General features: G+C 34.9%; 2 protein-coding genes across 2 annotated transcripts; one reads left to right on the top strand and one right to left on the bottom strand.

Annotated features, from left to right (window-relative positions):
- The first annotated feature begins 9,441 nt into the window (after positions 1 to 9,441).
- Positions 9,442 to 13,018, top strand: LOC127900906 (uncharacterized). Its single transcript, XM_052436275.1, has 5 exons — positions 9,442 to 10,572; positions 10,744 to 11,179; positions 11,608 to 11,751; positions 12,185 to 12,260; positions 12,619 to 13,018. Exons 1-5 carry the CDS (start codon positions 10,085 to 10,087, stop codon positions 12,861 to 12,863), a joined length of 1,389 nt encoding a protein of 462 aa, XP_052292235.1. The 5' UTR covers positions 9,442 to 10,084; the 3' UTR covers positions 12,864 to 13,018.
- A 2,956-nt stretch (positions 13,019 to 15,974) lies between these two features.
- Positions 15,975 to 16,502, bottom strand: LOC107176602 (uncharacterized). The gene has a single exon (XM_052436037.1). It carries the CDS (start codon positions 16,500 to 16,502, stop codon positions 15,975 to 15,977), a length of 528 nt encoding a protein of 175 aa, XP_052291997.1.
- Positions 16,503 to 17,004: the final 502 nt, after the last annotated feature.

Genomic DNA, 17,004 nt, shown 5'->3' with positions numbered 1-17,004 from the left:
AGCAGTAGTGAATCTGAATCTGATTCATTTTTAAAGAAAATCAATGTTTTGACTAAAGACCAAGAGACTTTTCTTGAATTGTAAAACATATTTCTGATCCAAATCTTCAAAAAGAATATCTTGATAAGCTTTTGAAAACTTTGGATTTTAATAAAGCTGAGACTTCTAAAGTCCCAATTGTCAAAAAGAATTCTTATGATCTTACCCAGATTTTAGATAAAAAGAAAACAAAGAAGTCAACTCCCACGATTCAAGATCTTCAAAAAGAAATCAAAGAGATTAAGTTTGAAATTAAAGATTTGAAAGAAAAACAGAAAACTGATTCTGAAACTATCCAACTCCTTTTACAAAAACATTTGGATAATGATTCTGATAAAGAAGTCGATTCTGATGGTGATCATAATGACCAAAATGTTGATAATATTGAATCCATACCAAATCACCACCAGGAAGTATTTAATTAAAATCTCTTTAATTTTTTCCAACGATTTTGCTATTGATGCCATTGCCCTTTTTGACACTGGTGCCGATTTAAATTGTATAAGAGAGGACATTGTCCCTAAAAGATTTCATGAAAAGACAAAAGAAAGACTTTCTGCCGCCAATAATTCAAAACTCAAAGTTAGTTCTAAAGTTGAAGCCTCAATCTATAACAATGATTTTGAATTTAAAACCTCCTTTGTTCTTACAAATGACATACACCATGCTGTCATTTTAGGAACTCCTTTTATAAACCTTATTACCCCTTATGCTGTTAATTATAACAGTATATCTTTCAAAGCAAAAGACCAAAGACTTGTTTTCCCATTTATTGAAAAACCGAAAACAAGAAATTTGAATATTGTTAAAGCCTGTTCTATTTATCAAAATCATGTTAATGCCATATTGCATTCAAAAGAAGATAATTTATTTTATTTACAAAAAGATTTAAATTTTCAAAGAATTGAAAGTCAATTACAAAGTGATTTTATTCAAAGAAAAATCTCTGATTTCAAAACCCTTATTGAAAAAGAAATCTGTGCTGATTTACCATCTGCTTTTTGGAATCGAAAACAGCATTTAGTAGATTTGCCATATGAAAGTTCTTTTGATGAAAAACAAATACCCACTAAAGCTCGTCCAATCCAGATGAATATGGAATTGGAACAACATTGCAAAGATGAGATAAATGACCTTGTTACTAAAGGACTCATTGTCAAATCCAGATCACCTTGGTCTTGTGCCGCTTTTTATGTTAATAAAAATTCTGAAATTGAAAGAGGCGTACCTAGACTTGTGATAAACTACAAACCCTTAAATAAAGCTTTAAAATGGATTAGGTATCCAATACCTAATAAAAAGGATTTGCTTCAAAAACTTTGTTCAGCTTTCATTTTTTCTAAATTTGATATGAAGTCTGGTTTTTGACAAATACAAATTCACCCTAAAGATCGATATAAAACAGCTTTTACTGTTCCCTTTGGACAATACGAATGGACAGTAATGCCTTTTGGTTTGAAAAATGCACCCTCAGAATTTCAAAGAATCATGAACGACATTTATAATCCCTATTATGAGTTTTGCATCGTTTATATTGATGATGTGTTGATTTTTTCTCGTAGTATTGATCAACATTTCAAACATTTAAAGACTTTTCATCTTGTTACAAAAAAGGCTGGATTAGCCCTTTCTAGTTCAAAAATTTCTTTATTTCAAACAAAAGTCCGGTTCCTCGGTCATCATATTTCCAAAGGAACTATTACCCCAATAGAGAGATCACTTTTGTTTGCGGACAAATTCCCAGATAAAATTTTGGACAAAACCCAATTACAAAGGTTTCTTGGTAGTTTGAATTATGTTCTTGATTTTTGCCCTAACATCAATAGGATGTCTAAACCTTTGCATGATAGGTTGAAAAAGAATCCTGTTGCATGGTCAGAAGAACATACTAAAGTTGTTAGACTTATAAAGCAATCTGTGAAGAATATCCCATGTTTATTTCTTGCAAATCCTGCATTACCTAAAATTGTTGAAACTGATGCTTCTGATATAGGTTATGGAGGTATATTAAAACAAAAAGAAAATAACAAAGAATAGATAGTACAATATGTTTATGCACATTGGAATGATTGCCAGAAAAATTATTCCAAATCCCCTGAGCTTATGCTCGCTCTACAAAGCTTTTCTCAAAGCCAAAACCCTACTAAAGATGAGAAACCTATTTCTCAAGAAATTACAAAACCCTTTTCTCAAAATGTTGTTGTCTCTGCTGAAAGCTCATCTTCCCAAATTGTGCTTTCTCAGCCAACACCTTCAAAGAAAACTTCCGATTGGTTTGATAAAACCAATGCTTTAAATGAAACGGGACTTACAGCCCTCAGCGGAATCCTTATCCTAAAACGGGACTTACAACCAGTAAAAATTCACCACAAAAACAAAACTTCAAAATAAAACACAAGATTTTAAACACGAAAACTTTAAACAATAAAACACTTTCCTCCCCTTGGCTCTGACAAAGAAAAGCGGAAATTTAAATGTGCATAAAATTAAATTGCAAAAAAGTAAATTGCTGAAATTTAAATTACATGAAATTGAAAAAGGCTTTAAATAAAATTACAAATGCTTTAAATGAAACTAAGAATGGAATGCTTACATTGACTGCTTTTCTTTGTAGAGAAGAAAGGGAAATAATGGGAAATTAATCTGAAGACAGGAGGATTTCCTTATTGTCTTCGGATTCCAGATTCCTATTCCCAGAGAGAGAGAGAGAGAGAGATTTTAGAGAGAAGGAAGAGAAGTAGAGAGAGAAGCTCTGAAAATTAGAAATGAAAAACCTGAGGAGTCTAAGTCTTCCTCTCGATTTATATACAAAAATTTTTAAACTGTTCACTGTAGCGGGACTTTAAGTGCACAGTAACATCTGGAAATTTGCACTGTTCACTGTAGCGGAGTTGATAGTGCACAGTAAGCTTTGGATCGTATGTAACAGTAGTCTTTGGAGCGTATATCGGAATAGTGACTTTGTAGAAATACGGGTGAAGAGACATGTGCGCTCTCACTTGTGTCCAGAGGACCACCCGAAGATGCAGAAAATGCAGAAAATAACTAAATAATTATTTACAATGTTTTACCGGAGAGAAAATGCCGAAACAATCATCTTCGTTTTCGTCTCCAAGGGAAATGAAGGGCTCTTCATCTTCATCATCATCTTCTTCTTCAGAGGAGTCTGCAGCTGAGGATTTTGATCTCGAGGCGAGGAGCTGTTCCATGGCTTTGAAATATTCATCTTCAGTTTTGGCGCTTGCTAGTAGAGACTGGGCTTTGGATTTTTGGGTCAGGAAGGTCTGTTGGGCTTTAGAGGCTTCTAGGGTTGGTTGTAGGAGGTTTTTGGAGGAGAGCCAATCTTTGATTAGGTTAACAGTTAATTTGGACTGTTCATCAAATTTTGACCACCATTTGACTTTAAAGGTTCTTTGAATGAAGAGCCCTTTTTTTGGAGAGCCCAAACTTTCTGAAATTATTATTTCGCACAAAGGTCCTTTTCAACATAATACCCATATTTTTCAAAGTTCTCAAAATCTTTCACTTTAGTCTAAAATATTCATAAATTATAGTATGGCCCAAAACATTTCAAATGTTTGTAAAAACGTCCAACTTCGAAATTTAATACTTATTAAAATCAAAGATTTCAAAACTTAGCATTTAAGTCCAAATTACTCAAATCCACAAAATACTTTACTTTATAAAAATAAAACCTTTTAGTTTATGAAAAGTATTTAATTAAATTAATCTCTTAAGCTTCTCAAATGATAAATCATGCATCAATTAAATCATACCGGCTTTATAAGAATTTATCGCACTAATTTGTTCGTTGAGCTTTAAACTATATTCTTGACGTCGCCGTTGTCCGTTGAGTGTCTTCAATCTTGATTTCACTTGATTCACTTGCATAAATATTATCCTTAAAAAACTAGTGAAAATGTGAAATACAATATTTATTAAATTACTTAATACATATGTTTGTTATCATCAAAATTACATTATGTATAGCCCTTTACGCTAACAGCAACACCACCTCCTCCGAATACAAAGTTAAGTTTCTTACAAGATCTAACTTCAACTCATTCAAAATATATGTTTCAGAATATGCAGAGTTTTGGATAACTTTCGGATTTAAAGGGAAAGGGAAATATTTTCCACAAATCAAGACAAAAATTCTTCATTCTCATGTGACAAACATAAAAGAAGATATAATTAGATTTAATTAAGGGACAAAATTTAAAACTTTGCATGTGGTAACAGGGAAAGTTCTGCTGAATTTGTGTTTGTTTTTTTTTTTTAATAGTTCATTGAATAGGCATTAGTGATTGTTGCTTTTTGGGCTTGTGGGCCGGATATCGAAAGCGCTAATATAAGAGTGGGCCGGTCTCGTTTTTATTTCTCATCCCCCAATTGTCATTTATATTGTTAGAGTGGGACTTTCGGCAACCCTCAAATACAACACCTCCTCCTAGGAAGGCTAGGATGTGACAATTTGAATTTTAAAAATGAGTAATGATACAGCCACAAACTCTTGTACAAACTTATTCTGTACAAACTGATGTAGCATGATAAGATTGGTTGAATTAAATATCACTTGGCCCACATGATTTGTTTTTATTAATTTATATTTTCATTCAACCAATGAATTAATGCCACGTCAGTTTGTACAAAATAAATTTGTACAAGAGTTTGTGGCTGTATCATTACTCTTTAAAAATTCATGTTTGCACTCATTTTCTTAACACACCTTCTACTATAAATTTTAAAACTTTGCTCTACAAACCCCTCAATATCCCAAAATTAAACCTAAATCAAAATTTCAGATTCCATCTTATTCTCTTCAAACCCACTAAAATTAAAATCAATATTCTTTTTTTTTTCATTCCCTATTTGATCATAAACAAATTAAGAAGTAAATTTTTCTAAAGAAACATTTGAATTAAAAATTCCTAAAGGTGGTCAAAAAGCGATATTATTAAAATCAGGAAACGATTCATGTACCAACATTAATTCAACTGAAAGTCCTCTACTTGTTTCCTTGTTTGTTGATTTTCCATAATCCATCGAACTTCTGCAAAACAATTCATCTGGTATAAAAAATTAACCAGCCATTGGACTTCTATGGAAAATCGCTTGCCTCTTTTGCTATAAATAAATCGATATGAAGTTATACGTCAATTCAATTATCCAATAGTTCAAAGATAGATGTTTTAGGAATCTAAAATAAATGGGGACAAAAGAGTTTTTGAATGAAAATAACTATTCATTAATGACACGAATAAACATCACAAATAAATACAACAATTTAGCCAATTTATGAGCCACTAAATTACAAGCTCTAAGGAGAGACATAAACACAACATCAAGAACTGCCTCTGCCTGGTCTCAAATCTCACAAATTAACCAACTAATTTCACTCCAGCTTTCAAGCTTGCCAATGATTAGATCAATCACATTCTGCGAATTTGACTAAATAATTAAGGGATAAAGACCCTTTTTCTTGGCCATCTTTAAACCTTCATAAATATCTAGCGCTTCAACAAATTCAATGCAATTTAGAAAATGATGTCTCCAAGTTGCTGCAGCCATGACCGCTCATTAAGAGTTCTTTACAATTGCTCCTAAGCCAGCCAATCCTCCATCATAATTCACCACTGCATCTACATCCATTTTTTGCCCAGGAGCATCAGGGAAAAGCAAAAGTTAAATGGATAGACTTTCCTCTCAAAATCGACTGGTATGAAGAGTTCTATTGGAGAAATCTATAAGAATTCAACAAATCCACTGCTTTGTTATAGGTTAGTAAAGGACAACAATTTCCTTTCCCAAGCTTGCAATTATTCATTGAACTCTAAATAGACAAGCTATCACCATAAACAACTCAAAATCATCTCAATTATCATTCTTTATTATATGCTAAGTAAGCACTTTGAAGCTTGAGAGAGGAATTTCCCATAAAGCACCAAAAGAAGAGAGCATCCATACTCTTTTAGAATAACCGCATGTCTCTAGAGCATGCATAGCAGTTTCACAATCAAATTTACATCAAGGACACCAAGAATCAGCTAAGATTTTCCTCTTGCAGAGATTTGCACGTGTTGGTAGCAAGTTGTTAATGAATAATGGCCGTCCAAAAAAAATATTTTTATTTTATTTTGCACACAAGAAGGAGAGATTCTAGAGTATATTAGAGGTATTACAATTCATTAATACATGGGTGATGTATGTGCATCAATTAAATATACTATGAATTACATAATAATTTTTTAAAATAAATGCACACATGTTATATATGCATTAATCAGGTGTAGTACTTTTGATGTACTCTAGAATCTCTCCACGACCAGACTACAACAACTTAAATCCTCCTTGAATGTCATTAGAGCCAGTTGTTAGGAGGAGAGGTTTCGAGCCAGTTTGGCACTCCCGCATCCTATACTACGAGAGTAAGCCTAGTGGAAGTGGCACAATATCAACTGGTTTCGCCCTGCCTTAGGCTCATCAGGAGAACGGCTCCAGTTCTCAACTAGTGTGTGTAGGGCTTTGTCTAGATCCCCCTTCAACGTTAAGTCCTCGACTAGCGACAAGCTCCCCAAACTCAACCAGGTCGGCCTGCCTGAACTCCAAAGAATCTAGGATCATTGTATTCCCCACACGCACGCCTCTGAAGCACGTCGCCTACAATTCAACACAACCCTTGTCGATACTAGCATACAAGTGCATATCTTGGGTGTCACGATTGCGGTCCGTGACATTCTCCCACCGCCATGACCATGCACGTCCTCGTGCATGAAGAGTACACCTCGCAAATGTGCACTTCCATGCGAAAACGTGAAGATTGGCTTGCCAATCTCACCCATGAACTCCTTGCCTACTCGTCCTCGATCCTGGGAGAGGACCCGCTTGCAAATACTGCTGGCCTCAGTGCGAATGCTTGGGGGTGTGAGAACCTGCCTGTTCATCCCGCTTGTTGACCCTTACGCTCAAAAGAGTGGGGACCTGCATGGTGCGGCATTGCAGTGCTTGGTGAGCTCGCAACAAGGGCTTTGAAAGATGGCAAGCGCGACTCTGATACCATTTTTCATGGGACGAGAGGTTTCGAGCCCGTGCAACACTCCGACATCCCATACTACAAGAGTAAGCCTAATGGAAGTGGCATAATATCGATTGGTTTTGCCTTGCCTTGGGCTCATTAGGAGAACGGCTCCAGTTCTCAACCAGTGTGTGTACGGCTTCGCCTAAATCTCACTTCAACGTTAAGTCCTCGAAAAGCAATAAGCTCCCCAAACTCAACCAGGTCGGCTTGCCTGAACTCCAAAGAATCTAGGATCATTGTATTCCCCACATGCATGCCTCTGAAGCACGTCTCCTACAATTTAGCACAACCCTTGTCGATACTAGCGTACAAGCGCATATCTTAGGTGTCATGATTGCGGTCCGCGACACAGTGGTGGCTTTAGCATTAGGTGAATTAAGTAGTCACTTGGCTCTATATTTAGGATGGCTGCAAATTTTAGATATCTATTTATTAATTAGTATAATTAAGAACTTTTTTAAAATTTAAAAAAAATTTAAGTTACGTATATGTTGGAAATTCTAATTTTAGGCATCTCCCTATTATTACTCCCATTCATAATTATCTCTTTAGATTTGATAATATTCACCTTAAAAATAAATTTTTTATGGTATAATAATGATTTTAAATATTACTTTAATTTATTCTATTAACCAAAAAAAAAATCTATTCTTTTCCTCTCTAAAACTTTTTGTTAAAAAATTTATTGCTATCTTCTTTACAAAGAAAATTCTTCTCTACAAATTCATTGCCATTATTTGACCATCATTATTGGATAAAAATATAAACCCAGTTAAATATTAACCATATGTTCCTATACATAAACGTATGGTAAGATATAATGAAGACTTGAGCACATATCATCCATTTGTGAAAGTAGTTTGTAACAAATAATAATAATAATAATAATAATAATAATAATAATAATAATAATAATAATAATAATAATAATGCTATTATTATTTATTTATTTTAAATGTTGGTCTCATTTTTGTTTCATTTGTAAAAGTAATCTACACAAATATCTTAAAAAAAATAAAATTATGTGATTGTTGAGGTTTAAACAAAGTCTTCAAAACTACTAAATAACATTCTTATCATTAAATATAAACATTTTATTTCATTTAAAGTGCGGGTAAAATTCTTTTATTTTTTCATAAGGGACTTGGGGTATATTAAAAAAAAATGTCCTGAAAAATTAAAATTTCGTGAATCTTAATTGGGTTTGTCCTTATTTTAAAGTCAATAGTCGATGTCAGAAAAGAAAGTCAGCCAGCGATTTCTTTTTTTCTTTTTTATTTTTTCCTTTTTGAGAATAAAATACCCTTTCAATTCATCCAAAAAAAAAAAAAATACAGTAGTTGTCAAAAGTGAGTTAACTCGACGTTTCTCACTAAAAATCCTTTGATTATTTATTTGCTCAATTTGTCTGCTTTCATTCTATATTTCAAAGGTCTGGTCTTCGGTTCGGTGGCCTGTGAAATTAGTCAAACCGGGAGGAAGTAGTGGACTAGCTCAGGGTGGGGTGAGTGCGGTGTTATATTTTTACCAGTAAGTGTTTATTTGACATAATTAATTAGCCAAAGGAGAAAAAGTCTTCGTTGTCACTTTCGCTCAACTACTCTCTCAAACCAATTCTCCCCTCCGCCCCCGCCACCCCCCCGAACACCAACCATACTCAACACTCTCTCCCTCTCTCTCAAAATATTCTCCTGTCCCACTTGTTTAATCTCTCCATCAAAAGTTGAACATTCAAAGAACACATCCAAATCTGCAAGCTTGATCCTTATTTGGAGAGTGTTGGGTTTGGTGCTAGCTGCTGCACGGCTATTTGATCCTTGATTTAGAGCTAGAATGTTTGGCCTGCCTTTTTTAAACAGAAAATGCCTGCTGTCGACGAGGAGAAAAGAAAAATTTTAGAATTAAATAATTAGCATATAGAAACAAATTAAAAACATGAAATCGATAAATTAAGCAGTTTGTAACACATGTAGTTGCTGTTATTGGAGCATCTCTAACTTGACAGTTGCCAAATCTTTTGTAGGGTTTAAATAAAATTAGAAAGGTGTCCTAAATGAATTGTTGTTTTGATTAACCAATTATCGATGACTTGACAATGAATTCCAATTTGCATCGACAAATTTGGTCTATTTTCCACATTCAGAGGCCAATGGAGGTGTTTCTGTCACTGTTTTGGCGGTAATTCTGTTAAAATGTATTATTTAACTAATCATTAATTAACGTGAGACACGAGTGGCATGCAAATTTGTTGTTTGTCTTTTCATAATTGACTAGGAACAGTAATCTAGCCAATTGAGCAAAATCAGGCTTTTGAGTCTGTCACAGCCCGTCTCTCAGCTCTGAAACTTGATTTAATCATCATCCCAAAACCAAAAGAAAAATAACATCATCTCCTCATATTTAAGCCATCTCCAGATTGCAGTCCATTTTTTTCGCCAAATAAAAAAAAAAAAATCTTTCTCAATGGCCTCATCTTCATCATTGTCTTCATCTTCTTCTTCTTCTTTTTGTGTTCGTCCTCAATGGATATTAATATACATGAAGCATCTAATTGCATAAATTTTTATTTTGTTTTTGGTTTCATCTTTATCACCATCATCATCTGAAGCTTTAGGATTGCCCTCATTGACTTTTGCTCAATTTGTCCTTGGTTCCTTCATAAGATTTAACCTTGACTTAAGCTCAATTATTTCACTTAATTATTTTCTTTATTTATCATCATCACCATCATCATCGCCATCATCATCACAACTCATCTCAAACTTGATTTAAGCCGCTTCCCTTTCTCCCTCATGAATAAAATATGATCGCATCAGATTTAAGCATCTCCATAGAATGAGCAAGTTGACTTTCAAAGACAAAGCTTCGTTTATGGCTTCATCTTCTTCTCCTCCTCCTTTTTGCAAATTAATAACAAGAATTTTCTTTTTGTTGCAAAAGTAATTAAGTTTTTTTTTTGGTTAATATATGGCTTCATCTTCATCGTCATCTTCTTCTTGTCGTCGATGGAAATATGACTATGACGTTTTCGTCACATTTAGAGGAGAGGATATTCGTGAAAAATTTGGAAGCCATTTGTTTGCTGCTTTTTTTCGAGAGAGTATAAAAACCTTCAGGGACGAACAACTTACGAGAGGAGACGAGATCATGCCGGCGCTTATGCAAGCAATCGAAGAGTCAATGATTTCACTTGTTATTTTCTCAAAAACCTATGCTTGTTCCAGATGGTGTTTGGAAGAACTTGTCAAGATCATGGAATGCAAGAAACTGTACCAAACTGTCATACCTGTATTCTACCAGGTACCTCCGAGAGATGTCCGGAAGCAGCTCGGAAGCTTTGGAGACGCTTTTCTTCAGCATGAAAAGAACCATAAGCTTTTGCCAAGATTGGAGATATGGAGGGATGCATTGAAACAAGCTTCCGATCTTGCTGGATGGGATTCAAATGAAACCAGGTAATAAATAATTAGTCTTTTAATTAACTCTTTCAGCATGTATGCAGTGTAGTATATAGAGTCCATCTCTACTGTGAATATCCACAAATTTTTAAGAAGCATATTTGGGAAAAGCTTTACTACGCCTGAGAGTAATTAATTAAGCTGTTGGTTGTCTTCACATCTCTGTAGGCCTGAATCTAAACTGACAGATGGGATTGTCAATGATGTTGCGGAGAAATTAAAATCTAAAGCAGAGTTAATGGTGAAGGAACTCGTCGTCCTTTTCAATATGGCGCGAGAGAAATTAGACTTCCACACTACTTCTTTATGGAATAACAAGGACTTCAAACAGCTACATTGCAGATTGAATGAAGTGCTTTCCTGTCTTCGGAATGCTGAGCGCTATAGATCCTATCGATATTGGTTGCTCTGTCCACTGTTTGCTGACCTCAGAAGCCTCACTCACGACGTTGATGAGCTAATGGACAACTTTAAGAATTCTGACATTACGCTAACCAAGTTCCAAAGGGAGGTCAAGAAACTTGATCAACGGTTACTTCGGTTCTTGGATTCGGTTGACAAACTTGTAGCCAGCCATTATAGACAAAGGAATGCCGATTTTGAGGTGAGGCTGTAAATTAAAATGAATTTGTAGTTGTTGAAACCGAATTAATTCAGATATTCATGTATTTTGCCATTGGATCACCCAATTCAAGCATGTGTCCACAAAATTATACGATGCTTAAGTTATTACGCTGCCAGCATCATAAGGTGAGTGATGCCTCCCCACTTTAAGAATCACCACCAAATCTAGACGCTAGACAATAATTTATATAGTAAACCCCCTACAAGACAATAATTTATATAGTAATCTCCCTGAGCTTGTAGGGGCGTTAAAAAATTCGATTTTTGAGCTTGACAGGCCAATATTGCGAGTTGTTGGTAGGTTCTTATATAGAAATTTGTCAGTGTTAAACCAGTTGAGCAAGTAATATGCTTTCAGTTTTTCTGTCCATCTGTTTTTAATCAATCCATTTCCTGTCTCTTTTGCAGCAACCGCGGCCACGAACAATCTCTCCTACTTACCCTTGCATTGAAGAAATTAATGATGAAACTTGTGTTGCAGACATTACCGATGGCGACATCGCTGCCAACAATCTCTCAAGCTGCAACAGTACTAGTAGATTCAACTTCAAGGCATGTTTGCTCTCTATCTATCTGGTTATTTACTAAACGTTCTTCGCTTCTATCTCTTTCCTGTATATCTGTAACTGAAGAAGTAGATGATGAGAGGCATGAGGAATCTGACAGGCAGTGCAATTATAGTATTTCACATCCATGGAACTACGGATTATTCTGATTCAGATATAGTTTAGATATATCTGAATCCTAGGTAAGTATGTTTTCTATACTCCAAGTAGTAACCAAATATTGAGTTGTGATTTTGAGCTTGATTGGCATCTATATATCACCAGGACCCTTTTTTTCACCCTCAACTCTTGATCATATCTTGCTTTGGTTACTATCTTTCTTTCTTTGGATTTAACGGCTAATATTAATCATCATGCTTTGACTTGTATATTTTACTTTGATTTGGGTCTGAACTATATCTAATATTGCTTCGTAACAGAAAGCAGTTTTTAAATTGGAAATACATGATGATATAGCCCAGCAAGCAGCTTTCAGCATTGTCTCTAAATTTAAAGGTATCTATCTTACCATACACGATTTTAACACAATTCCTTCACCATTCATGTAAGCGGATTAGAACCAAAATGTATTACTGTCATTTTCTTTGGCTAGAGGGAAAATGAATTGAGCACTGTAACTTTCCGTCTGTTTGATTTGGTGAGCTCGTCTAAGCCCATTCTAGCTGGAGCGGGGGTGTGTGATGAGTTAAATTGGACTTTTTTTTTTTTACTGTGTATTAGAAAAGGAAAACTGATGGATACATGTTCAGTTTCATTCCATTTACTCCAGGTGTTCTCATCAAACTAACTATAATTTTATCATCTGGTTACAACAATAGCAATTTCAGTCACTTTCCTGGTTTAAACTGCACAGGGATTACTGGTTTATCAGTTGACCCGAAGGACAGGACAAGAATGACTGTTATTGGAGACAATTTTGATGCAATATCTGCAGGGACGAAACTGAAAAGGCTATGTGACACACGTTTAGTATCTTTTGGACCAATTAAAGAGCATGAGGGAGAACATCATAAAGCAGAGGCCGATAAGGCAAATAAGAGGAAGAAGGATAAATTGCCATTTACAATCCTCAGCCGAATGTGCATTTCGGATAAATAGATGTATATTTTTTAGATTAATTATGTAGAGGATACAAGTACAGGGCGTAAGAATCTGTTTTCTGTTCAGTTATAGGGGTGCAAGTGAAGGAAATTCAAGATTGTTTTCACAGTTCATATCATGATATCAACATTAGATTCAATTTTGAGCAGTAATTACATGGTAAGAGATTAACCGTTGCCAATTTATTTACTTGGTTGAGATACAACAGCTGTTAGGGACTGTGACACGACTCGATCGACCCTTCTAACGGATCCAAGGTGAATTGTGCCATAGTCACTGTATCAGTTGTTTCGTGCTTATATCTAAAGCTCATAATATGACTTAATTAATGAATATAACTAGCCCCAGGCCTTCATTATAAACATATGAAGAGGCTTCGAACCTCATATAACAAGTCATATAGCAATCGTGGCCCAACCTACAATGATTAGAAACTGAACTGAAATCTTGCGAAAACTTTGGAGAAATATGGTAAATAAAAAAATAGCGAGCTTGCAGTTCAGTGCGTAGATGTAATTATATATATATAAATAAGTAGTGTACTAGTACTTATACATAATCATATGACATAACTCTACAGTAAACATAGTATATAAGCAAACATGAAATCATTCGTATGTACATGATAAAACTACAACTATACTAAAGAGTACCCATGAAAAATAACTGTCATACTTGTCGGGATTATCATTGCGTGAGCAGAGCAAGGGAAAAAACCTTTCAATACCTAACATAAATTAACTATGTCGCAAGTGTAGAACAATTTAACTCTCAATATACACGCGCAGGCCACTTAACGAGAAGGGAACACAAATGGTGACTAACAAGCACCTCTCATTACTTGATCAATCACATAATGTGCATACATATAATCATAATATGATATTAAATTGTACTATCAAACATAAATGCTTCATGGAATACATAATAATATTAAAGGAAAATTTCCACCATCCACCTGTTTTTTCCCACTTTATCAAAAATACACATTTTTTTTTTGCTGGAATCCACCTAAATTTACGTTTTGTTTCACTTCTCCACTTCCGTTTGTAGCCCGTTACCAAAACTAACAGAAACTTAGTCAAATGACTATTTTGCCCCCCAAAATAAAAATTACGATTTTACCCCAAAAAAAGCAAAAAATAATCAGATTTTATATTGTAGCCGTTAGCTACCAACGGCTACAATTTTGGGGCATATAAACACAAGAATCAGCATGCATGAAGAGGCCATTCAACCATGCAAGCTGCTCTCAACTAGGCCTGTAAACCTCCTTATACAACCAGCCATATAAACGTCCTCATACAACCATAATCCATAACACATCTAACTGTACCATTCATCATAATACATTGAAACATTATACAACCACTCAACCATTCATTCATTCAAACTCAAGACCTGCTCAACCATCATCCACACATCACTTGATTAACTATTCATTGAAACACATCAACTACACATTCAAAATGGCATCAAGTTATAGTTCAAGTTTTGCAGCCAGTGGACAGCCACATAGAAAAATTAAATGCATTCCTAAGTACTGCTGGTGTGGCATGCAGGCGTGTGCTATGGTTTCCACTACACCACAAAATCCTAATGCAATGTTTTGGTCATGCATGTTGAATAAATGCAAGTTTTGGCAATGGTTTACTACTGAAGCTCTCATCATAATACATTGAAACATTATACAACCACTCAACCATTCATTCATTCAAACTCAAGACCTGCTCAACCATCATCCACACATCACTTGATTAACTATTCATTGAAACACATCAACTACACATTCAAAATGGCATCAAGTTATAGTTCAAGTTCTGCAACCAGGGGACAGCCACATAGAAAAATTAAATGCATTCCTAAGTACTGCTGGTGTGGCATGCAGGCGTGTGCTATGGTTTCCACTACACCACAAAATCCTAATGCAATGTTTTGGTCATGCAGGTTGAATAAATGCAAGTTTTGGCAATGGTTTACTACTGAAGCTCTCATATACCCTAGTAGTAGTGATCAAATGGTAGATGATCAAAATTTGGAACCAAATGCAGTAAACTTTGGAGCTGATGAGATGGTGAAGATAAAGAAAAGGCTTAGGCTCATTGAAGGAAAGCTTAAATATATAATAATACTACTAGTGTGCCTCTGTGCAATTGCGTTTATTAAAATGTAATGTATTTTATAAAACATGCATTACTGAAATAAAAGCTTATTTATGACAGTCCTAGTATCTATCTTTGCAATTCATTTAAATACAGCCTAAATAACATTTCGTTAACCACAATAATTGAAAAATATTATCATATCATAGTTATCCAAAAGTAAAACCAAAATAACCATTAATCATATCATCAAAATACATCATAAATGACCATTGACAACCATATAATTATCTAAAAGGGAAATAACCAATAATATGCCAAATAAAAACCAAAATGGCAAGTTAACAAGTTTAGTTTGTTTAAATAAGTTTAGTTTGTTCCTATTACAAAGAACCTGTGATAATTGAAGCTTGAGATGGATTTTGGGATTGGTTCAGTCCTGGACTTGACTGTCTTTCCCTTGTTCTAGCACCTCGAAGAGCCCTTCTTTTCCTTGTTCCAGCATTTGAACTTTGACCTGGGCCACTAGGTATCTAAATTATATATTATGTTAGTTTAAGAACTTGAACAAAAAATACAATATTCAACCAAGATAACACCTTTCTTGCTGTTTCAGATGCAGTAGCTGCTGGCTGGCCCAAACCAATTGCCTTTGCTGCTAGCGCCTATAAAATATGTTGATTTGTAAATGAATTTTATATTATACATAAAATGAACTATGAAGGCACAAAAAATGAAATATAAGTGCAAGCAACACCTGTTTTCTTCTCGTTATTGCTTGCTGTGAAGTATTTAATGGTTGGCTTGATGTTGTTAATGCCTAGAAAACAGTTTTGCAGTAAACATAACGACAATATTAAATAATAATAGTTACATATAAAGAACAATGATAAACATAATAAATAGCATGTTGACAACCATAGCATGTTAAACATTAAATATACCTAAAAATTATTGTTCCTCGCTTTATTTGCCCTTGCAACAGATGGCCTCAACGAACAGCTTCTCACGTTGTGATTAGAACCACCACAAAATGAGCAAATGACAAAGAATTTTCTTTCTCTTTCTGAGGCTCATTTGCTGCTCTTTTTCTAGATTTTTTGGGCCTTCCAATCTTTCTTTCAACAATTGGTGGGTCAATCAACGGCCTTCCTGTAGGCTCCCATGTACACTGATCTAGAAGGGGGTTGAACATCACTGAATATGTGCTAAGGTAAGCTTGTTTGTTAAAGCAGGTTGGAACATACTCATGAACTTCATGTCTTGCATATCCCATGGCAGCTATAGCATGTTGATAAGGGAGGCCAGCAATTTCCCAATAACCGCAATCACATGTTCTACATTCCAGCTTCACAATAAACCTCCTAGGTGGATTATAGCCTCTATCCATGACTTGAAAATTAAGATCACCAGAAGCTTGTACAATCATCTTCTGTGCAATCTTATTTTTTTTGTCCAACTCTTTCAACACCTTAGGGGTCAGCTGATTTTTCCAAGTGGCTGCCTCATTTCTTCTTTTTGTAAACTGTTTCATAAGTCTACATCTTATTTCTTCAAGCATTGTCAAGCAAGGTCTCGGTAAGCTAATATCCAGCTGTTGAAGCACTCTGATGCATTGTTATCGGTACGATCTACCATGTCATATGAGTGCATCGACCAATTATAACTATGTAGTTCTCGTTCTAACCACTCAAATGCAGCTTCTTTTTCAGCCTTGATCTCTGCCATTACCTCGTCAAAATCATGCTTGTTACTGCTCTTGGCAGCTTTCCAAAATAATTGTTTCAACTGTGCACCAGCAAACGACTTGGAAAAATTAGCATAAACATGCCTAGAACACGCCCTATGATAGACAGTAGGCCAAGTGTTTGAAATTGCATTAATCAGCCTCTTTTGTCTATCACTAATGAAAGTGACCTGCCTTCCATCATCCAAATAACTATTGAAGTTTTCCATAAACCATCCCCATGTCTCTGTATTCTCAATCTCACAAACACATAGCACTGAAGGGACAATCCCATTATTACCATCTATGC

Source organism: Citrus sinensis, chromosome 3 (assembly GCF_022201045.2).
Source record: "Citrus sinensis cultivar Valencia sweet orange chromosome 3, DVS_A1.0, whole genome shotgun sequence".
Classification (NCBI taxonomy): Eukaryota; Viridiplantae; Streptophyta; class Magnoliopsida; order Sapindales; family Rutaceae; genus Citrus; species Citrus sinensis.
The sequence above is the reverse complement of the archived record's forward strand: the minus strand, read 5'-3'. Positions and strand labels throughout refer to the sequence as shown.

Excerpts from the sequence above, each read along its gene's own strand:
- LOC127900906 (XM_052436275.1), top strand. The coding sequence starts at position 10,085 with ATGGCTTCATCTTCATCGTCATCTTCTTCTTGTCGTCGATGGAAATAT. Across the intron at positions 11,180-11,607 it reads AAAGGAATGCCGATTTTGAG|CAACCGCGGCCACGAACAAT; the intron begins GTGAGGCTGTAA and ends TCTCTTTTGCAG. Across the intron at positions 12,261-12,618 it reads CATTGTCTCTAAATTTAAAG|GGATTACTGGTTTATCAGTT; the intron begins GTATCTATCTTA and ends TAAACTGCACAG.
- LOC107176602 (XM_052436037.1), bottom strand. The coding sequence starts at position 16,502 with ATGAAACAGTTTACAAAAAGAAGAAATGAGGCAGCCACTTGGAAAAAT.